The sequence below is a fragment of the Zeus faber genome, assembly GCF_960531495.2.
Source record: "Zeus faber genome assembly, chromosome: 3".
NCBI classification, from domain to species: domain Eukaryota; kingdom Metazoa; phylum Chordata; class Actinopteri; order Zeiformes; family Zeidae; genus Zeus; species Zeus faber.
Window position 1 is genome coordinate 29845954 of NC_137190.1, and position 23577 is coordinate 29869530.

General features: G+C 46.3%; 1 protein-coding gene across 2 annotated transcripts in view; it reads left to right on the forward strand.

Moving 5' to 3' along the window:
- rbm26 (RNA binding motif protein 26) overlaps positions 1 to 15744 on the forward strand; it is a 16646-nt gene extending 902 nt beyond the window's left edge. Inside the window, exons 2-23 of one of the 2 annotated variants that reach the window (XR_013844071.1) lie at positions 55 to 173; positions 293 to 429; positions 1039 to 1130; positions 1318 to 1592; positions 1877 to 2164; positions 2379 to 2621; positions 6811 to 6951; positions 7380 to 7520; positions 7610 to 7712; positions 8190 to 8349; positions 8534 to 8725; positions 9556 to 9654; positions 9750 to 9818; positions 9923 to 10021; positions 10126 to 10200; positions 11685 to 11855; positions 12142 to 12246; positions 12449 to 12652; positions 12962 to 13048; positions 13154 to 13267; positions 14649 to 15441; positions 15604 to 15744. Coding sequence is in view for 1 of the 2 variants with exons in the window: in XM_079997522.1 (XP_079853648.1) it covers positions 55 to 173; positions 293 to 429; positions 1039 to 1130; positions 1318 to 1592; positions 1877 to 2164; positions 2379 to 2621; positions 6811 to 6951; positions 7380 to 7520; positions 7610 to 7712; positions 8190 to 8349; positions 8534 to 8725; positions 9556 to 9654; positions 9750 to 9818; positions 9923 to 10021; positions 10126 to 10200; positions 11685 to 11855; positions 12142 to 12246; positions 12449 to 12652; positions 12962 to 13048; positions 13154 to 13267; positions 14649 to 14738 (3004 nt within the window). In the remaining variant the exon portion in view is untranslated. Of the gene's footprint in view, positions 1 to 54; positions 174 to 292; positions 430 to 1038; positions 1131 to 1317; positions 1593 to 1876; positions 2165 to 2378; positions 2622 to 6810; positions 6952 to 7379; positions 7521 to 7609; positions 7713 to 8189; positions 8350 to 8533; positions 8726 to 9555; positions 9655 to 9749; positions 9819 to 9922; positions 10022 to 10125; positions 10201 to 11684; positions 11856 to 12141; positions 12247 to 12448; positions 12653 to 12961; positions 13049 to 13153; positions 13268 to 14648 lie in introns of both variants that reach the window. The other variant, XM_079997522.1, reaches the window with a different exon arrangement.
- The last annotated feature ends 7833 nt before the right edge of the window (positions 15745 to 23577 follow it).

The following is a 23577-nucleotide window of genomic DNA, read 5'->3' on the forward strand; positions in this document are numbered from 1 at the left end:
TGATCAAATGTGCTCACGTCCATAGCCTGTATGCTTGTGTTCTTTATGATGCAGCTGTGATGCAGACCCCTCCGCCCTCGCCAAATACGTTGTGGCACTGGTGAAGAAGGACAAAAGTGAAAAGGAACTCAAAGCTCTGTGTATTGACCAGTTGGATGTATTTCTTCAGAAAGGTAAAGCTCTTCTATGTACTTTGTAGAGCAGGACTCGAGATTTGGTGTTTTTTTTTTAACATACACATGCTCTTCTCAAATGGTTGCTTGAATTTCCCCAATCCTTGTATTTCTTTCAGAGACTCAGACGTTTGTGGATAAGCTTTTTGAAGCTGTGAACAACAAAAGCTACCTCCCTCAACCAGAACAGCAACCTTCAGCGGTCAAAGTTGAGATTCACCTGAAACAAGATAAAGATGAACAGAAAAAAGATGAGGTGATTTGTTTATATGCTTGCGATTTGAATCTTAAAAAGCTTGTTTGGGTAATTTTTTTGCTATATATGTAAAGCATAATGTGCAGCCAGCCAGGCATTGTTGTCAAAATAACCCCAGACAGGACCTGAAGGGGGTTATTTTGCCATATTGATTGTCAGGCTGCACATTATATCCTGTTTATTACGGCTAACCACTAAAAAAAATACATTGAGATGGAATATTGATTTATTGGTTTAAGAAAATAGCCCAAATAGCGTGTCTACAACCATTTTTATATGCATTCATCTCTTCAACTCTTCAATTGTTGTTTCTATGAAGCATAACAAGATGTCGGCAGTGGCTAGCATTAGCATGTAGGTGGAGTTATGCACGAGATGTGAATCCAAATTTAGAAGTGGCTGCCCATGGCACTGGTCATTATTAACATGTAGCAATCATCTTTCAGATATAACTGACTGCTGATTGCCACCATTAACCAATCAGAATGGAGTATTCACATAACCACATAAAAAAGTTGAAGGTGTTTGCAATGTATTTTATGCTATATCCACCATATGGATGAATCTCAATTTTTACATGTATTTTTTGGATTTATTAATTGTTTCCAGACGAGTCGGGAGGAGGATCGAGACAAGAAGTTTTCTCGTAGATTGAATCACAGCCCTCTACAATCGAGCTCTCGCTACAGCCGAGATGGAAGGTGTGTGTGTGTGTGTGTGTGTGTGTGTGTGTGTGTGTGTGTGTGTGTGTGTGTGTGTGTGTGTGTGTGTGTGTGTGTGTGTGTGTGTGTCCATTCATCCGTCCGTCCAGAGTGGTGATAATAGTCCATACAAGCACACAGTACTGTTTGTCAGGGTTGCCAGTTAACCCATCCCACCCATTCTCAGGAGAGGCGATGAGCGAGGCAAAAGGGATGATCGCTCCCGGAAGAGGGACTATGACCGCGGCCTGCCGAGGAGAGACTCGTACCGCGACCGCTACAACCGCAGGAGGGGCCGCAGCTACAGTCGCAGCCGTAGCCGCAGCTGGAGCAAGGACCGCCTCCGAGACCGCGACAGGGAGCGGGACAGGGAGCGCGAGAGGGACCGAGACAGGGATCGGGACAGGGAGCGCAGCCGGAGCAGGTCACACAGCCGGAGCCGATCCAGAAGCAGAAGCAGAGGTGAGAACTCTTCACAAATGTCTTTTTTTACAGTACAGAGGCAGTGTTAAGCTCTTTATCATGTTCCACGCAGGGGGGGGGGCATTTGTAGTGTTTGTGGGAAAGGGCGCAAGACTTTTTAGGGAAAAGCTGCACTGAGTGCCAAGCCACGCTGGCACTGTGTAACTTTGTGTGTTTTAATATGTAGGATTTTATGAAATGTGGGTCTCATGGCAAAAAAAACAGGCCTTTTACCAAGTGTCTGTGGCGGGCGTGACATTTTTTGGTCCCCCCCCTCCTCACAGAGCGCGATCATGGAAAGCCAAAGTACGATCACGAGCGGATGGATAGGTCTGAGGGTGTCGAGGGCTACACCCCGGCAACTATGGTCCCCACGGCAACCACTGCACAGCAACACTTTCCTGTGCCGACGCTGAGCAGCACCATCACAGTCATCGCCCCCAGCCATCACCACAGCAACAACACCACTACAGAAAGCTGGACCGACTTCCAACCGGACCACCCCCTGGACTGCGGGCCCTTCGGCAGGGGCCCACCTCCGCCGGTGAGGAAACGCTGCCGCGACTATGACGGTGAGGCTTCTTTTTCTACTCCCACGCTGTTGCTCTTGGTTTAGATAGTCCCTTGTTTACTTCCCATCCCATTCCTGGTCCCTCCAGTTGATCTGTTTCCTCTTACTGTGTCTCACTTTGTCATGTCTTATTTATCTCTGTTTCACTTCATGTTTGGTTGGAGGTTTATCCCATCACTCAACACTGAGGCTGCATGTGTCACTTCTGTTTCCAGAGAAGGGCTTCTGCATGCGAGGGGACATGTGTCCGTTCGACCACGGCAGTGATCCTGTCGTCGTGGAGGACGTCAACCTACCCAGCATGCTCCCCTTCCAACCTCCACCCCTTCCCAGCGTGGAGCCCCAGCCACCACCCGGTCTCCCGCCCCCACCGCCGCTCCTGAGCCCCCCTCCTGTCAACCTGCGCCCCCCCGTGCCACCACCGGGCACCCTGCCACCCAGCCTTCCACCTATTGCAGGTAAGCAAGTATTTAATGGCCTTTTCACCGTAAACAAGCCGCCGTTGTTTGCCCATTCCCTTGCACTGAGCCAGTTGCTAAGACAAACAAGCCTGTTCACATGAAATGCTATATGAAAACATGGAATAAAATAAAAACATAAATTATTATATTAAATAATTATTTTGCTACCAACCCCCTGCAATTCCCAGGGTGCAATTCCCAGGGGGAACCTTAGGCGCTGCGGACCGCATATTTAAAGGGGACTTATTATGAAAAAGGTGCTTTTTCAGTGCTTGTGCTCATACATTTGGGTCTCTGATGGGCCTACTAACACACAAACTGTGAAATAAGACAACTCAGTCAGTTCAGTCAGTGGGCAGCCCATGTTACAAAACGTGTCCTTAAACACCCCGTTCAGATTGTTGATCCCTTCGTACGTCACAGGATTCACAGTAGAATTAGAACGACCCCCCATTTGAGTAACTCAACAAGCAAACTTTTGAATTATGCCTTGTAGATCTAATATGATTGAAGATTCAGCAAACTGATTTCTTATGGAACGTTTACGTACTTAATACAACGGAACCTGGAGTAAAGCTCAAACCCCATTGGCTCACACAACCCAAAACTTGTGCTCAAATCCCATTGGCTCACAGAACTTGGAGCCTCAGGAGGGTGGCTCCACCCAGAAAATACAGCCCACATTGCAACAGGATGGTATAGAGCAGGGGTGGGCAAACTTTTTGGCTCAGGGGCCACATTGACTTTTAAAAAATGACAGACGAGCTGGGTCAGCACAAGATGCATACATATCAAACATAACGGAAAAAAAGCATTACAGTGTTAATTCACTTACCTTTTAGTGGGAACAGTGTTGTTGATCACCCATTTTTGCCAGTGCATCGGAGTCTGGTGTTTTGTTGTGGCAATTCTCAGAACAGATCTGAGGTGTTCATCACTCAACTGGGATATGTGGGGTGCTTTGTTGGTGTTCATCACATTAAAAGACTGTTCACACACATACGTAGAGCCGAACAATACCAGCATCGGGGTTTCAGGGTCTTGTGAGAAGGGACATGACACCAGCTGAAGTGACTTGTCAATTTTTCCAAAATCAGAGAACCGACGGCAGAATTCTTCATGCAGGTCGTCCAGTGATTTCCTGTATTTCTTCACATGTTGCGGGGCCTATTTCAACGTAGCCAGTGTGGGGAAATGAGCGAATGACTTGTTTGACATTTGCTTTGAGAATAAAGCTGGCTTGGTTTTGAACGCTCTGACGTTTGTATGCATTTCATGCACAAACTGGTATTTTCCTTGTAGCTTCACGTTCAGATCATTCATGTGTGTCAATATGTCCACAGCAAAAGCTAAATCACAAAGCCAATCTGTGTCACTCAGCTCAGGAAAATTGTCAGCGTTCTCAAGTAGCTCCAAAAATTAGATAATCTCCCGTTTGAGCTCCCACACTCGTTGACATACTTTCCCCAAACTTAACCAGCGCACATTAGAATGGTAAAGCAAGTCCCTGTGATCAGTGTCAGTTTCTTCAATAAACTTAATAAACTGACGATGGTGAAGTCCCCTCGCTCAAATAAAGTTAACGAGTTTTACAACTGGCTTCACCACATGGTCAAGCTGCAATCTGGATTTACACAGTGCTTCCTGGTGAATTATGCAGTGTAGGAAAATTACCTCCTGCTCAGTGTTGTCCTCTTTCACCCTCTCCTGGATTCTTTTGAGCTGTCCGTTGTTTTTTCCTGTCGGATTTGGCGATCGATCTGTGGTAACGTTGGCGAGCATACTCCAAGGTAGCTTGTGCCTCTGATGACCGCCGACACACTGTCATACAAGTCCTCTTCCTGTGTTTTCCCTTTTAGGGATTCCATGGCCAAAAACTCCTCCGTTATCTCAAAATTGTCATTAATACCTCTTATAAAAATTAAAAGCTGAGCGGTGTCCTTTATGTCATTACTTTCGTCCAGTGCAAAAGAATATAATGTAAATGACTCCACTTTTTTGTTTAGCTTGCTAGCTAAGTCTCTAGTTCAACACGGCAAGTCACTGTCTTGCGTGATAAGCTAATTTTTTCAAATTTGTTCTTGCTCTCAGGACACAAGATACCTGCTGTCTCTACCATGCACTCCCCTTCGGAGAAAGGCTTGTTGGCTGTTGTTAATTTGAATGCCAGCAAATAACTTGCCTTCGTGCTTAAATTCTTGGATGGCAGTTTGTTGGATAAAGGTGTTTTGCTGAGCCTGCAAGCCAGCTGCCAACCTCTGAGCGGTAGCCGTCCGTTCTTGCGTTGGTTGGTTGTTAGCGTAATTAGCATGCTTGGTGGAAAAGTGACGGCTGATGTTGTATTCCTTTAAAACCGCAATCGTTTCTTGGCAAATAAGATATACAGCCTTTGACTGGACTTCAGTAAAAAAGTATTTAGCCATTCCTTATTAAACGCTCGGGACTCACTGTAGACTTTTCTTTGGCCCACTCATTGTTGCAGATGTGTTCAGAGTAGTAGCAGAGTAATAACAGAGAGTAGCTAGGGCGCTGCAAAATCAAGTCACTGCGCCTAATGCGCCACCTGGTGAAACGCCAGGCATTACAGGTCAAGGTCAAATGAATGCAGTCATAATTATGAATTCTGTACCAGTTTTCAGCGGGCCGGATTAAAAAGACCAATGGGCTGGATGTGGCCCGCAGGCCGTAGTTTGCCCACCCCTGGTATAGAGGCCTGTTAGAGTGGCTAGAATGCAGAATCAGAGTGGTATTTTCAGCAAAGGAAAACTTCAAAAACATGTTTTCGGGGACCGCAGAGACGTCAGAGAAACTTGTTCAATTGTTGTTTAAAAAGTATTGTAGTCAAAGAGTTATTGTACTTTGAAAACTGTTGTGTAACTTGGATGACAGTTCCTAATATGCCACTGAAACAGCGGCTCTCAGCGCTATAACACATTAACATGTTAACTTTGACATCCCTACTGACAATATATTTAATTACTTATAAATAATGCTATATTTGTTAAAGGTTTACACAAAACAATACATTATTGATAGATGGAGATGTGACACTGAATTCCATCCATACCTGGTGTCCCTCACAGACTCCATGGTTGCAACATGAGTTTGACGGATCAGATTTAGTATCGCTGAACTATGTGGCTACTGTCCTCACCAAGCCACTCACTTAAACAGTACTTTGAATTTTTTACCAATTTGTTGAGCGTAAAGGGAATTTCAGCAGCGTTTCAGCTTCTGGGGACTTCCTCAGTGCGTGCCCACATCTCACTTCTTTCAATCTGTAGTCGTGCGATAGACACCCACATCATCGTGACACATCAAACTTGCAGGGATGAGTCACAATGAATTCATATCACAATTTTGAATTGAATAAGCAATATTTTCAAATCACCTCTTTGAAATATATTTGAAAATTCTTACTAATGATGTTATTAAAATGAAGGTGTCTATTTCTTGCGGTCGGCATGTGCCGGAGTTGTGCTTCATGTTGTGCGTTGTGGTTTTTGGGTTCACCTTGCAGAGTGTCTGTCTGCCATAATGAAAGACGGTTCCCTAAATGCACAAACCACCCACTGGACACAGTAATGCGAAAATGATCCCTCTGAGGATTCTGTGTAATTATAAGAGACCTACTGCTGCTGTATGCTCTACTGCGGAGCGGAAATGGCACTGAAACTAGACTTTTTCTAAGTAGAAAAATTGGGTGTTGTGGCTCCATTGTAGAAAATGTTGTTTATTCTTAGATTCAAGTTTGTTTACAAGGTATTGCCTATATTATGTTGTCTTAAATTCTCAAAATGTTGGAAGGAGTTCCCTTCCACAATTCATTGGTTATTAGTTGACTAACTGTTAAATTATGTAATTCTGTGTTAATGCAAATGTATAGGCTGTTTCCAATTGGTTAATTTGATTGTTTTTCTTTTTTTTTTATTTTTATTTTTTTATTTTATTATTATTATTATTATTATTATTTTTTTTTTTAAAGCACCCAGACCATTAAAAAGCACCCTTTTAGTGTTGATTTAAGCGCTAAAAGGGGAATATCTGTGTGCGTGGTCTCTTCACTGAGATTGTGATACCTGTGGCTGCTTTTCTGACCCCTGTGCGTGTCATGCTGTCGTATGCAAGGCTCCTTTCAAGTAACGTGACTGAGTCTCAAATTTGTTGTTGTCTTGTTCCAACCCAGGTCCTCCTCCGCCTCTTCCTCCTTTGCAAGCGTCCGGTATGGACGCCCCCCCAAACTCCATCACCAGCTCCGTGCCCACGATCGTCACCTCTGGGATCCGCTCCTCTCTGCCCCAGCCCCCGGCCCCGCTCTTCACCTCAGGTGGGACCAACATGTCAACTAATAAAACATTTCCAGAATCCCTTTTACGACATAGAATATGCCAGGGACATGTCGGTTTAATCCAGCATTGTTGAAAATAGACCCTGAGTAATTAATAGTAGTTGACAATGACATTAATGGTGTGTGTGTGTGTGTGTGTGTGTGTGTGTGTGTGTGTGTGTGTGTGTGTGTGTGTGTGTGTGTGTGTGTGTGTGTGTGTGTGTGTGTGTGTGTGTGTGTGTGTGTGTGTGTGTGTGTGTGTTATGCAATTATCTGTTTGTGAAGCTCTTTGTGACAGTGTATTTCCGTTTTATTTCAATATAAATAAAGTTTAACTTGGAATAAATAAATAAACGGGAAATAATTTGCACTGATTCATAGAAGATTCTATCTCATGCTTGAGCCGTGTCTTGGGCTCTTCTCAACAGACGCCTACGAGACGGACGTGTACAACCCCGAAGCTCCCAGTATCACCGGCTCGTCCCGGCCCATGTACAGACACCGGGTCAACATTCAGAGACCAAACCTCATCGGCCTCACCATGGGGGAGGTGGACCAGCCACCCAGAGGTACAGCCCCAATATTTTCACTTTTTACTGTTTTTGGAAAACTCAAACAAAGGAAAGAATCACCTTTTTCCATTGTTATTTCCTTCCAGATAAGCCTTCAAACAACCGCCTTGTGACCGAGTCCGACCCCAGGAAGAGACTGGCCGGCTCCCATGACGGAGGCATACCACCCAAAAAACCTTGGTTTGACAAGTAAGTTAAAGTAAAAACAAAACGCTAAACTGGAACATTGAATAAAGAACGCCATCTGAGTCAGTCACTGACTTGCTGTCATTTTAGACGCAGATATATAATTAAATATACTGTGTTTTATACGTTACTCTGTAATACAACATACTCACATCTGTAGTTATTAAAGCATTCTGATACCATCTTGAAGCATTCTTGATACCATCCCAAAACTTGCAAATATGCAACACAATATTACGGATGTTGACTTTGTACCTGCAATGTCTTGTACTATAATGTGATTGAAGAACAAATAGAATACTAATTTCCCCCAGTTTTATTAATCAAATTATACAAAAATACCTTTCCTGCACCTACCTCTATGTTGACAGTGCTGTGATTTAAAGTTGAATGTCTTAGTGCGTCGTTTCATGTTGACAGAAGGCCTCCAGTGTCATTCTCGGTCACATGATTTTTGAAATCATTGCTTGTCTTCCTCAGACCCAACTTCGGCAAGTCCAACCACCAGGGCTACCACAAAAGAACCCCGTTTACCGCCACAAACACCAAGCTGCTGGTTCGCCAGATCCCCACTGACCTCAACAACATCAGCAAGCTCAATGAGCACTTTGGCAAGTTCGGCACCATCGTCAACCTCCAGGTCAGTGCTTCTCTCTGTCTCCCTCCACCTGAAGATTTTACCGTAGTTAGCATAAGATGCGTATATATATATATTTTTTTTTTTACAAGTCTTGGTTTTATGTCCCATCAATGGATCTTTGGCGATAGTTTCATGTTATATCTCATTTTAGACCAACATCTAAAGCATCCTGTATCCCTGACAGGTAGCATACCAGAACGACCCTGAGGGGGCGCTGATCCAGTTTGCAGGCCCTGCTGAGGCCAGTCGGGCAATGCAGAGCACGGAGGCCGTGCTCAACAACCGCTTCATCCGGGTTCACTGGCATCGCGAGGACTGGGGCGAGGGCCAGTGCCAGCTCCATTCTCTGCAGCCACACCACACACAGCCAGCCATCGTAAGCACCACGCCCTTAAATATTAATAGTTAATTTATTATAGGTCATATTATTTTATTTTCCACTGGTATTATTTTCCAAGGTTTTGTCATATTGTTATACACATTTAAATCATTGTTGATAAGAAAATACAAACTCTAATTTGTCACACTCTGAGGTCGGAAAAAGGGGATCGGGAGTTTAATTCAAACTGGACATACATAACCCATGTTTAATGTCTCACTTAACATTAATATACATCAGTTGAGACATTTAACATGGTCTTTTTACATATACAGGCCGACATTGTGAATTTTTAATATTGTTTAGTGCCTTATGGTTATTGTCAGTGTTCTTACCAGGTAGTTGAGGTGCTTGAATTTTGTCCTCAGAAAAGTAAGTATTGCCATTCCTTGAAAATGGCCCCTGGGCTTTTGTGCTGTGGTGCTTGCAAAGTCCTTGAAAAAATGTGATCATTGAGTACCTGGGGTATTTCACCTGGTTTGTTATTCAATTGTAGCGTTTTTCCAGAATCCGTTTTATGACATTTTACAAGATTCTGTAAGAAATGTAGATTTTATCCAGTATGGTTCGAAATAGACACTTATAAAAGCAGTTGACAATGAGATGAATAGTACATAGATATACTAATATTAATAATTGACAATGAGACTAAGATGATATTTTAATTTATAGACCACATTGAAAAATAATTACATTTGTTTTGTGTGAAGTCCTTGAAATTGAACAAATTCAAAGTGCTTGAATTTCATTTTGTAATGGCAGAATGTACTGTAATACATTTGTCCGTACCGGCACAAACACTGATGTCTCCTTTCGACATGCACCAGCCCCCAGCCACCTCCCTGAAACAGTCCGTCAAAGACCGCCTCGGCCCGCTGCTCACCGTGAACTCGGAGCCAATCCAAGATTCAGGCGTTGCCCCTCAGGTATGTGGCCGTGATACGTCTTTGTTTATTTTCAGCATTTCTCCCAGTCTTCATCAATTTATTTTTATGTGCTCTATTCATTTTCTTTGGTTCAGAATGTGTCCAAAACCTCCATAAAAGAGCGTCTGGGAATCGCCGCCAAGCCAGCAGCTCCCATTGAGAAGGTAACAACGCACGTCCACTCAGAGCCGTGGGGCCACTTCTGGAGTATTTTTGTGGTGGAGCTTGAGTGTTTCCGTTATCACAGGGTCCTTCTCCTCGTCTTTAGGTATTTTCCACTTCCACAGGCCTGACGAAGACCGTGTACAACCCTGCGGCCTTGAAGGTAGTTCAGAAGACCACCGAGGAAGCCCTGAAGAAGAAACTGGTAAAGGGCGGGGGACGTGGGGGAAAGATATGAATCTGTAGCTCTCAAGTGTCTCAAGTCTCATCAGAGGAGTAACCAAGCATTTCTCATAATTCCTTTCACAGGAAGCTCTAAGACTGCAGCAGGATGTGAGGAAGAAAAAGCAGGAAATCCTGGAGAAGCACATCGAGACGCAAAAGGTGTGTGTCCCCCCTGGAAGATGTTTTCAAAAATACCAATAACCCAGATTTGAATCCTGGAGGAGGAATAGTGTCATAGCATCGAGTGTTGAAAGTGGTGGGTTTACTTTATTTCCCGTTTCAAGTTGGATCCGTGGTAGTCTGTGGGTGATCACCATGACAGTGTTTTATGAAAATGTGTTCTGTTACTGTCAGCAGCTGGCAAGAAAAGCATCCATGTCTGAGAAAAAAGAGGGATGTGTTGCAGCGGGGTTATCAAGTGGGCGCCTTGCATCAGGGTTTCACAACAACACCAGAGGGCACAACAGTAAATTCTGCAATCCCTCAATTTTATTTTTCGTTTTTTTGAGACTGCTTCAGAAGATGCTTTTGTAGTCCGCACCAAATATCTGACCACTGACTCCTCGCTGCGATGGTTGAGCCGCCGTGGTTGTGGGTACAAATGTAGGTCAGCAAATTTCTACAGGAAGTTCTGGTTTTACCCCCCCCCCCCCCCCCTTTACTGTATGCCTCCAGCTCAGCATCGATGAATTTAACAGGGTTATTACCAGGTCCCTGAGGTGCTTGATTTTCGTCCTCAGATATTTTAGTATCTTGAGTGCTTGAAAAGTCCTTGTAAAACACATGGCAATTGAAAACCTTTCTAATCATAAGGTAATAAAACTTTTCCAGAATCGCATTTTCAACATAGATTATACCAGGGAAATCTAAATGTAATCCTGTATGGTTGGAAATAGACACTTATAATAGTAAATGACAATGAGATTAATACTATAAATAATACAATGACAATGAGATTAAGATTATATTTTAATTTATAAAGATCAGGTTAAAATGATTGAAATTAAAAAAATGAAATGAAAAATGATTATAATTGGTTTGTGTCAAGTCATTGAAAAATAAAAAATAGTGCTCAACAAAGTACTTTAAAGTCCTTGAATTTCATTTTGTAATGCCAGAATGAACCCTGGGTTTATCCCTTCAGTAGCCTCTACTTACAGCACAGCATCACCATTCTAGGTGGTGCAACTTTTTTTCCTCTCTGTCGATGTGCAGGCACAGTGTGCACAGACTACATGTATCCTGTGGTTGTTTTCCACCAAGGTTCTTCTTCCTTTACAGTTAACTGACTGCTAGGGTTGCGGTTATCGTCTTACTTGTGTTAGACGGTGTTTGTTCATCAAATGGAAAAAAAATAAATCGAATTTGTTAAATAATAAGCGTGGTATCAATGCTTAGTCGGATGCAGCAGAAGTAAAAAGCGTCTGCTTGTGAGCGCACAGCAGAGTCGCAGCACAGTCTGCTTGTCACGGGAGGAGAGGAGAGAAGGATAGAGGAGACCTTAGCTCAGGTATAGATTGGGACCCGTCTCCCTCCATCTGTAATTAGCGCCCGCGCATAACGGGGACACTCCACGTTCTCCGCGCTGCTTTTGTCTGCGGTGTCTACGCTTCAATTCAGACCCAGTTTTGTTTTGTCCGCAGCTGCTGATCTCCAAGCTGGAGAAGAACAAAGCGATGAAGGCCGAGGACAAGGCCAAAGTCATGGAGACGCTGGGAGCTCTGACCAAGAGCATCACCAAACTGCAGGAGGAAATCAAGGGGATCTCCAGCATCAGCAACAACCCACTACGGGCAGTCAAGAGCAAGGCCCAGGTAGCACACCCACTGTTGCACAGACCACTGAGTCTGCAAGGCAACACTGGTTTGAACTGAACTCCAAGGGTGTAGGAATCCCATAGTCTCCCTGGAGGTCAGACCAGTGTTTATTCTAATGGTGTATCTTTACCTTTTTATTTATTTTATTTTTTAATATATATATATTGATTGTTTTTAGTGCATCTGAAAGTTGCATTCCAATCAGTCCTATAAAGAATTGTAGTGTGATATTGAATAATGAGCCCTGTATGAATGGTTTGTGTTTTGGCCCTGATGTTCTCAGGCTCAGAAGGAGCTCCTGGACACGGAGCTGGACCTCTACAAGAAGAGCCAGGCCGGGGAAGACACGGCGATGCTCAAGGTCAAATACACCCAGCTCCAAATCGAGGTACAGACAGAATCCCACTGTTTTGAAGGTTTTGGTTGAAGGTTCTGAATATCTGACTTGCTTTCTGAGCAGCCACCAGGGGGCGCCCGCGCACCTGCCTCTGAGTTGAATCTCCACCGGTTAAGAAGCGTGAGAGACTTTCAGAGAGCTGCCGACCTCGTCGTTTGCAGCAACTCACTCACAATGTGTCATTTTGGGCCAGGCTGCTAAACGGGGGCTCCTGGCGCCGGGACGAGGCCGGGGGATCCACACCCGGGGCCGGGGGTCCCTCAGAGCGCGGGGCAGGGGCTCCAGGGGCCGAGGAAGAGGCGCGCCGTTGCACGCCATCGTGGACCGTCGGCCGCGAGCGCTGGAGATCTCCGGCTTCGCAGAGGTCGACCAGGTGGACCTGCTGCCACACTTTGCTGTAAGTCACATGGTCTGGGCTGGGCCGACTAACACCATTTCCATTTCTTACAACTGAAAACGTAGTGGACGATGTTAATTACTAGAATGCATAGATCCCACAATGCAAAGCGACTTAACGGCATGAAAATGATTCTGGACGGCAAATGTGGTGCCCACCATTTTAACTATGTAGGAAATAGTGAACGAGCACACAGCTTGAGATGCAAAGAAATACCATGAACCCATTTGAAGGTGTTTCACTGTGGTCCTTTATTCAAAAACCATATAAACAAATCTTAAAATGTTCTCCCCCCCCCATCTATTGAAGCAATACGGCGAAATCGAGGACTGCCAGATCGACGTGCAGGCCCGGTCTGCGGTCATCACGTACAGGAGCAGGGCTGAAGCAGAGCAGGTGCATCATCATACCCTCCCTCTCACAGACTCGCTCCAACGAGGTTCTTTCCTTTTGATTAAATTTTTTAATAAACAATATTTCCGCAACTGTCTCCGTGGCCAGGCAGCGGTGCACGGCGGGAAGCTGAACACGCAGCCGCTGCGTCTGGCCTGGCACAAGCCACCCACAGCCCTGACGGCTGTGGAGGCGGACGAGGCGGCGCCGGAGGAAGAGGAGGTCAGTGCCGGGTCTTTGACAGAGTCAAAGGCCGGAGAGTTAAATATATCATCGATTATCGATCGCCGCCAATTTTGTCGTTAGTTTAGTAACATTTTGAGTAAATACGTTCAGTAAAACAAGTATTGCAAGATAAGTTATGGGAAGCATCTCTGCTAGACCCACGCTGATAAAAGTGTCATATCCTAGTTAACCACTAGAGGGAGTCCTCATGTTCCATGCAGCACAGGGCAACTCTCCCACACATCTGCATCTGTAAAACAAGAGGTGGTTAGTGCATACCAAACATGTGGCCCTCAAAAACGCTCAGATCCTTACGCTTGCCCATTTTTCCTGCTTCCAACACATCAACTTCAACAACTGACTGTTCACTTGCTGCTTAATAAATCCCACCCCATGACAGGTGATCAATGTTATTCACTTCACCTCTCAGTTGTATTAATGTTGTGGTTGATTAAACCTACAAGTTGCAGCCTGCTATTGCTTAAAAAGAACTTTGTGTAGAGATAGAACTGGATCATATGGAAGAATTTATTCCCCTGATGCTCAGAGTGCTACATCCATATGTATCAGAAAATCTTGTTCCATGTAGAAACCTTTATATTATTGAATCCAGTGAGGCTCATCACCATGGACGATATGTTAATGTAACATAAACCAATCCAGCTTTTAGTTTCAGACGTCATATCGTGAGACATTTCGCTTGGATCTAGGGTCGGCGATATTGATAAAATGAATAGTTTCTGACCAAAACCTTCATATCGAGAAGTTGATATTTTGGGGATAATATTGGGGGTTTTCATGAGATCAGAATCCAAATCCAGATGTCTTTGTTTTGCCAGGTGCATTTACATGTACTAGGAATTTGTCATCATTTGTGATTATTGGTCCGTGTCTCCAAAATAAACATATAAAATAATAATAAAAACTTGAATAAAATTGCCAAATATACCAAATAGCTGAAAGAAGCAATGGTTTCACACAAGGAATATCAGCGAAACGATGAGGTCTTGTGACCTCGCAGGTAGAGGTGGTGTGTGCGGAACAGGCTATGATGTTCAGAAAGTTGCATTACTTTACTCTAATTCTCCTAAAAGGCATTCAACCATATCACAATATTAACCACAGTCCCAGACGATATCTTGTCTCATCGCGATATTGGTATATACATTGTACTGCCCAGCCTTAGTTAAATCTGATCATCACTCATTGAGACTACAAATTAGAGTTGAAGTTCCAGCGATGGAATCAAATGATCAGTGAACCCAAAATGTTCGGCCCTCTGCGGCTGCGGTGTTTTTCCCCTTTGTTTTTTGTTTTTTTTTCTTGTTACTCCTTGAACTACGGACGGCATTCATCTCCCTCTCCGTCCCCACCCCAGTTCCAGGAAGAGGCGATGAGCGATGATGCTCTGCTGCAGGACGACGACGAAGAGGAGGACGACAACGAGCCGCGCTCCTGGCGCAGATGAAGAAGAGGAGTCGTCGTCGCACAAGCGGCTGGTCGTTCTCAATGCCTGTTTTTAAAACCACGAGGCGCGTTTGATTTTGGGGCGAGACATGAACAGGATTTTTTTTTTTTTTTTCCTCTGCGCTGGCAAAAGTGCACATCAAATCTCAATGTTTTTTTTGTTTTTTTTTACTTTTTTAAGCTCTTAACCTTTAGACATAGTCATACCATTTTTTTTTTTTGTTTGTTGTTTTTTTTGGTCATTTTAGCTCACAAGAGCTCGTGCTAATAGTGAAATTATGATTCAAACATTTGTCAAACTATTGGTTTAACATAAAACATTCAAACCTGTGTTGTAATGTTCGAATGGCATTTGATTTTTGCAGAATAGTGTTAGACCACTGTAAATATTTTATGTATGGGTTTTAATGATTTGTATGACTGCTTGGCTTCTCAATGGCTTTACTTTGAATTGTAAAAAAAACTAAATAAAGAATTGAAATGGTCTTGATATGGAAAAAAAAAATGTGCTGCATTTAAAAAAAAATAAAATGGAAAAAAAAAAAAAAAAAGATCAATGCGGCAACAAAAAAAATACAATATAAAAAAAGATTGAAAATATAGACCATTTCAAAAAAAAAAACCACCCTTCATCTCCACAAAAAGAGCGAAAATCCTACCAAAACACCCCGTTCCCCATTCCCTGAACACCTAGGGACGCTCCGGTAAGTCAAGCTGCTTTTTCACTCAGGTAAGGAAAACCCTCCGCGTCGTCGTCGTCGTGGCTGCGGTTGAGGCAGACGTTTGTCCTAAAAGCATGAGCCGAAATATTGCCCCAAGTCTGAAAATGTTTGTGTTAATTCCTCTTTTCGCTTGTTTTATTCCAGGGACTGGAAGAGCAACGGTTTCCAACCAGCTGGTCTTCAAGTGGCTGTCGTATTGATTAACACTAACTTATGTGTATATACTGTGTATATATATATATATATAAATATAAATATTGTAATAAACTTTGTACGCTAAACCAACACTGCCCTGTCGAGCTGTTCTTTTAAGCTCATACATTTGCTGCTTATGCCCAATTTCAATGTTTGCCGGACCATCACAACCACACGTGCAGAATCCTCCTTGATATATTCTCTCATCGGAACCAAAACAATTAGATACAAACAAGTTAGGGTTTCAAATCTAGCTGATGTTCCCTTTTTTTTTTGGAAAGGCTTCGCCGTGTATTCACCTTGGCGTGACCCGTCGGCCGTAAAGTTTCGTTTGCGAATTTCGCCCAAAAGAAGCGTGACGCCATCGGCGCTGTGCGTTTTTTTGACGGTCCAGTAAAAGGTCCACAAACTCGACCGACGGGGGCTTTAACAGGCCGGCGCCATTAGTTTAGTTGCGTGGCGAGGAAAGCACGTCTTCCCGTCCACCTGCGGAGAGGCTCCCCTATAAAACGGCCTCAAAACATCCCTTCCTCGTCCTATTTGCATACGGGGGAGGACAAATAACCCAATCAAAGTGTCTCGCCGGTTCGGCGTCGCGGGGCCCACCGCTAGTGCCTGTCACGCCGCTGCGGATAATTGTGAGGAATCCGATTTTCTCCGCCATTCATCATGTCAGCCCTCCTCCGCCCTTCGCTTTCTCCCAAATACCTCCCCCCCCCCTCCTCCCCCTGTACAGGAGAGGTAAATGCCCCCACCTCCTCCACCTCCTCCTGCTGCAACCTCGTTTACCTACTGGGGCTTGTGAGGGAGGTCGACGCGCTCCCACTGCGTTCAACAAAAAAACAAAACAAAAAAAGTCACTTTGGAAGAAGTTTGAACCCGCGCGGGAGGCCCAGATCAAGCGTCCGGACGCCTGTGGACGCGGCTTCACACCCAAGAAACAAAACCGGCCGCGGTATCCGCCCCGCCGAACCAACGAGACAACCTGCCGCTTCCCGAACGCTCGGCGTGAGCTCGTGAAAATGTGGGTTGATTGCGTTTACAAGCGCCTCCGCCATTCCCTTATGCAGATCTCCAACTTTGTTATTCGTGTCAGAGAGAGGAGCAGCCGGGATTTGCGAATTTGAAACGGCCTTGAATATTGATGATCCCCCCCCCCCCCCCCCAAAAATACAGAGCAGACGCTGGCGTGTTTCCTTTGATTGTTTTATTTCGTTTCCGGTTATTACTTAAGCGGGATTTTTGGGGGGGGGGTTTTGGGGGGGGGGGGGGTGGTGGGCGTCTGTCAGTCCACCACCGCGTGGCTTTGTTTGGAGCCGTCCCGCGCTCCCCGAGAAAGTCGGCCAGCACAGACAGACGGCGCAACTGGGCCAAAGCGTAACATAACATTGCTCGCTGATGTATGTATTCGGATTAATTTCAACAGTCGGGCCGCGTTTTCCCACGACATGAAAACATTACCGCGCGGCAATAACTAGTGATCACCAATTAATTCTTCCGGTGAGATAAGCCGCAGAGTAAGTGGTTTACATCAGAGATTTCATTCAGATTAGACCAGTGGAGATGAGCTGTTTTATGGTGAAGTCTTCCATTTGAGGTGGAATATAGTGGCCTTAAAATAAATAGTGACCCCCTCCCGACTCAACCCTTCCTGTTTTCAGGCCCTGTGCCCCCACGGCTCCGACGCCGCTTCTCTGTAAACCCATTAATATTTGATGCGATCACGGGCCTCCATAAGCAAATTTTCGGTCCCTAGCAAGTTGAGCCAAAGCATGATTAATTTAGTATTTGTACCCTGACAACCCTCTAAAACAACGCGGGGCCCCGCGGCCACGAAGCCAGGCACACTCTGAGGCGAAATCCAGCAGCCGCTAAATCATAATCAATGCGGCCCGTTCAGGACCGTTTGGGTTTTGGAGGACGCGGGGTTATTTGATTTTTTTCTTTTTAAAAAAAAATTTTTTTAAGGGAGCTTCCGCGCGTCCCACGGTTAAATGGCCTACCGCCGGTGAGTCAGGGCGCCGCGGCTCGGGCCCCCGGGCGGAGCGCCATAAATCTCCGTCTGTGCCGTCTCAGCGTCGGCGCTTCGACCGCGCCGTCTTCGCGGCTGGAAATGCTGCTGCAAAAAAGGAAAAGGTGACACGCACATAATGTGTCTATCTTTGATACACTTTGAGAGCTTTGATTTCCCAGCTAGTTTTAGGTTTGCAGACACACTTTCTTTAAGGTTTGATAATGAGACGTAATGTAGTAAAAGTATAGTGATTACATAGTAATTACATAGTAGTAACACAGTAATAGAGATACACGTTAGACAGCACACACTGAAGCGACATGTCCGTATGTCTGAACACTACAAAGTGCCCGCACCAAACCAATATTAATGTTTGGTGTTTTTCGGGGCACGCCTGCCACCCCTTATCTCCCCGACAGATGAGCTCCTTACCGCGGCGAGTCATTCAAAACGTGATTACGCCGCGCGCTAACATGATCACTGTGTGGCGCAACTCAATTAAAGGTAAATCACTCCGCCCGGCGAGGAGGCGGCCGTGCCTGACACCTCGGCGCTCCTCCCTCCGTCCCTCCGTCCCTCCGTCCCTCCGTCCCGCCGCCATTGATCGCGGCGGTGATTTGCAGCGTGTAATCCGATGGCGTCTGACAGGTTGTAACCGGGGTTAAAGACGGCAATTTAATTATGTGCCAAAGGTCACATTAAAGGAGCGACCTCTGACCCGGCGCCGGAGGACCGAGCGGACGCATTTTTGAAGACGAGCTCTGTTATCGCTTGAAGTTAACGGCGCGGGGAGAGGGGAGGCGGGTCCCATACAGCGGTGAACGCCGAAGTCGGAAAAACAGAAACAATGATATCTGCCGAGGACGACGTAGACGACGGCACCGCGCTGCCTCTGTTTGGGATCCAGGACACAAAGGGTGAGGCAGGGGGACGACGTCCCACTTACTCCATCATCGGGTCCCGGCTGGCGAGGGGCGGCCGCAATGTGCAAACGATCGGGCAATTCTAGATATACAAATATGTGCCCATGGCTTAATGGCTCCTCTCTCCCTCCCTCCCTCCCTCCCTCTCTTCTTGGCCGCATGGCTCAATGGCTCATTTAGAGATCTGCTCGTTTTTACGATGTGGATAAGTCACGCCGGGCTTGTTACGAGCCTCCAGCGCTCGCCGCCGTTGTTGTTTCCGCTGCGTCGCCGAGATGTGCAGAGCTCAATTAGGCCGCTCGCCCCCCCCTACCCCTCGATGGGGGTAGGTGTGTGTGTGTGTGTGTGTGTGTGTGTGTCTGTGTGTGTGTGTGTACAGTATGACCGGCGGTGGGATCAAAGGATCAATCCTAATACGGTGCTACAAAGCTGACCTCTCAGATGTAATAAAGACCACCATCCTCCTCCCTCCCGGGGCCTATTTCCGAGACCCCTGCCCGCCCACCCTCCCACCTTACCCCCAGCCCCTCCTCCCTCCCTCCCTTGCCCAACAAACCCCATCAACGAACCTGATATCTTCTAAATTAGCTGACTCGCTCGGCCGGCAGGTAATTGCATTAGTTTATCAATGTTGCGCACAATTTATTACTCACACGGGGTGTAGCGGCGGGTCGCCGGTGTTAATTTCTCCAGTGTGTGTGTGTGTGTGTGTGTGTGATTATCTGCTCATAGTGTAAAGGACGGTGAACACAAACACTCCAACAAATAGACTTTAAACAGGTCTTTAATGCGACACCAGTACATTCCAAACCAAACACAAACGACGGACTCTCATCATGGTGTCGAGCGATTGTTGTTACTAAAGGTATGGAACCTGTCTCTCCTCCTTGCCTCCTCCCCTCCTTCCTCGTGCCGTCCTTCCTCGGCCCCTTCGATGGATTCGGGCCCCGCTGTGCAACACGTTGATGAGTGGCCCTCATGGCTTTGCATATGCACTGGCCCACGGATTCCAACGCCTCCTCTCCCCTCGCTGTCGTCCGTTTCGCATTATTTTCCTTGTCGTTCGGCCCCCCCCCCCCCCCCCCCCCCCCCGCCCCCTCCCCCCGGTGCCTGGGTCCCGCTGCCCCTGCATTCCCAGTCGCTTAATTAAAGCATGTATTATTAACACCGCCCGTATCTTGCTCCATCCCTCTTTCTGTTCCCCGGCTCATACGACCGATACATTAAGTGTAAATTGTTTCGCTGTAATTCCCCTTTAATGTCCCTGTTATAATCAGTGTTTCTAGGTTGTCGAGGGGGTGGGGGTGGTGGGGTGGGGGTGGAGTAAAGAAACACGGAGAGAGGGAGACGCGGAGAGGAACTTAGTTTAACTTCCTGTTTGATGTGTGGATAGCATATTTTGGGGAGCGTAATTGCGCCTGTTTTACAAGTCAAATGGGCAGGGCCCAGTTGCAGCCTCCGCTGAGCTCTTGCGTTATAGAAAAACCCAAATTGAAAGCACAACTGACACTTTGCAGAATACTGGGCAGCTCCCCCCCAATAATGATCAGTCATTCCTTGGGTCTTACCTTACGGTGAACTTTCAATGGGCCCATATGGATGAACCGGTCCGGTTCCGGAGGGGGCTCCGAAACACCCCCCCCACCCGGAGGATTAAGGGCGTAGACCCCTCACAGTCCCATGATGGGGCGCAGGATGGGATGGTAAGAAGCCTTATGAGCGTAAGGGGCATAAATAAAGGCAACCCGATATAATTTGGCGGACGGGGCAGGAGGCCGTCGACGACCGGATCGGTCTCTTCTTCCGACGTCCCCGGGGGGAACGAGGGGAAGAGGGATGGAGGGATGTGGGGGGCGAGGAACTTTTCATCCCTGAGACCGATGCTTCCCGTGATTAATGGCCGCCCCATTAACCTGTGTTATGTCGTACTGTACGGGGGAGGGAGGGGGATAGCGGGGGAAACAGCGGAGCTGGGGCCTGGGCGATAGATACCGTAAAACAGTGTTTAAATATTTTAATTTCATTTGTCAGAGGGACTCTCTCTCTCTCTCTCTCTCTCTCTCTCTCTCTCTCTCTCCGGCACTCCATTACGCTGACAACCATCCCTCATCAACCCAAGGAGTGCATTATTCATTAGCGCTAATTATTTTCACATACCGTCTGCCCCGATATATTTAACCTCCACATTACACCAGGGATAATGGCCTTGTAAAATTGAATTGTGAGGAAGAGAAGTGGAGTTCATTTAAAGCACATCATGGGACGGGGAGAAAAGTGAACGAGGTGAAGAGGGGGAGATGGAGGGGGTGATGGGTGACAGGATGAGTGTTAAGCACTTTGGGACCCCCACCCCCCACACACACACACACACACACACACAGCCCCCATTTGTCCCTGTCTCATTTCCGGGTGGTGCAAAAAGGAAGTGGGCTCTCCGCTGGAGGGGCAACTCCATGATGGCCGGCGGGCGTCCAAAGCGCCCTTCAGCCGCTGATCCCAGATCAGTTTGACACGGCCCGAGTCACCGACGCGAGGCCCCGAATTTCAACGGCGGCTGATGGGGTGAAAGCAAACTCTTGGAACTCTCGCTTTCTCTCAGCCGCTCCATCTATTTTACCACACTGTAGAAAATGTCACGGAGCGCAATGCGCCAAAAGATGATTTTCCTTCGGACGTCATGTGTTCTCGATGGAGACGCGGAGCACAGCATCACTCGCTTTTTTATGAGCAGTTCATTCTCCGTGGCGACACGAGGGTGATACACCGGAAGTAATTGGCGAAAACACCGTAAGCGTCTTGCAGTGCGGACGTTGTGGGTTTCCCTGTGACGCTGCCGTCCTGTGTCTGCACAGCGTTTGCCTCTCGTCATCCTCCCTCCGTCCTTCTTCCTCGTCTTCCCGCCGCCTCTCTTCTTTCTCCCCCGTTTCGGCCTTTTTGGGGTTTTTTTGCGAACACAAAGTGGGAGATGTCATGTTTCCCCACCGAGGGTCGCCGTGGTTCTCCGTGCCTGGGCAACATTTACATTGTTGCCTGATGGGTTTTATTTATTCTAATTGGGTTTTCTTCTGAGCAAGGTCTCTGACCCCAGCCAATACCATGCCATCCGCCCATCCATCTTTCCATCCATCCACCCACCAAACCACCCATCCCTCCATCTATCCACCCGTCCATCCATCCGTCCGTCTCTCTGTCCGTCCATTCACCCATCCGGACATCCACCCATTCATCCATCTACCCACTCAACCGTCAGTCCATCCATCATCCATCTATTCACCCATCCATTGATCCATCCACCCGTCCACCTGTCAATCCACTCATCAATCCATCCTTTAACCCATCTATCCACCTTTCCATCCACTTGTACATCCATCCATCCATCCATCCATCCATCCTCTTAGAAAATAAAGTACAGCATTATACCTTTGTGGGTACAGTACAAATGCCTTGTCACACTGGCAGTACCCTGTAAAGGCCAAATTTTAGCAATTCTTTCCTCCAGTGAGGTACAAAATGTGTCCCCAGAGGCACAAAATATAAAATTGTGTGTAGTTACTTACCAAGAGTGCATTTTCCTGTATATACGCACAGGTGCTCACACAGAAACACAAATACAGGCACAGAAAACAACGTTACCTTTATAGTGGGCTCCGATGGGTCAGTTAACGGAAACCAACTGAAGTTGCGGAGAAAACATATTTACCGCGTCAAATAAAACCAAAAAAACAAAACAGCTTGATAGGAGTGATAGCATCATAACACAGGGCAGATTCACGGTTTTTATCAATCACTTTGTTCATCTTCATTATGATCAGCTTCGTCAACATTCAACGCTCCTCGCTGTAATATCTCTTCATTAACTATCGCGTCTTTATACAAATGTGCTGTGGCTGTTTTCCCTGTCACATGCATTTGTTCTTGCATTTCCTGGATGAGGGTGTGAACACGGTGACCGCGCTCCACTCCGGGCGCTGCGTGAGAAGACATCTCCCTCCATCACTCAAGCACGCGTTTGACGCTCGGTAAACGCTGTTCACTGCGACGGGGAAAATATCATTCTCGTCCCCTTTTTTTTGTCTCGGGCCCAGAAGGCAGCGGCTCTCGTTGTGTACGGTATCTGTCTCTCTGACATTTAGATTTCCCTTTTAAAGGCGGCATCTTTCAAAGCCCGTCGTTTCTTCAAATATGGTATTTTTTTCCCTCCCCTCCGGTCGCGGCGAAAACATTTCTCCACGCGTCGGCTGGAGAGCTGATCCTAAGTTATTGTCTGGCTGTTCATCTAACTATAAAGGAAGGAATCGCTGTCTGTATGTATATATGTATGTATGTATGTCCTTCAGTTATCTCAACAGCCGTTCATCCGATCAAATTCACACGGCGGGTATATTTCTAGGGACTCAAGTACATGCAGTGACACGTGACACGTGACACGTGTAAAATTAATAAACTTTCAATAAACAGCAAACATCTATCCAGAGAGGGGCGGGGCTTCTCATGAGAAACAGCGAGCAGATTTTTGCTCATATCGTTGGCATTTTAAAGCCTCACGCTCAGCTCGCCCAACACAAACACCGTCTCTACGACGCGGCGAAATAGTTGTGACAAATTCGAATTCGAATTTTGAAATGAAAACGATCACGTGGAAGGGAAGCGACACGTCACCGCCGCCGAAGACACGTATCCGTCTCACCTGCAGAAGGAAGCGGAAAGAGAGCATTTGTCAGAAAAGTCATCTAATGGCACAAATAGTTTGAATGGAGTTTGAGAGCTTTTATTTTGGGGGGGCCTTCCTGTCTCAGGGTTAATGGCTCATATTGAACCAGCGCTGATGGAGCAGACGCCGCTCGTTTTTCAGCGGCTCTTCTTAAAGCGCCGGAGATTTTCCAATTACCGCGTTGCGATGAGCCCTTATCCATTCTGCAAATGAACTACGCCGTCCCTCAACGAGGCCCCTCCGCCAAGACCGTGATACACACCATGAAATATTCA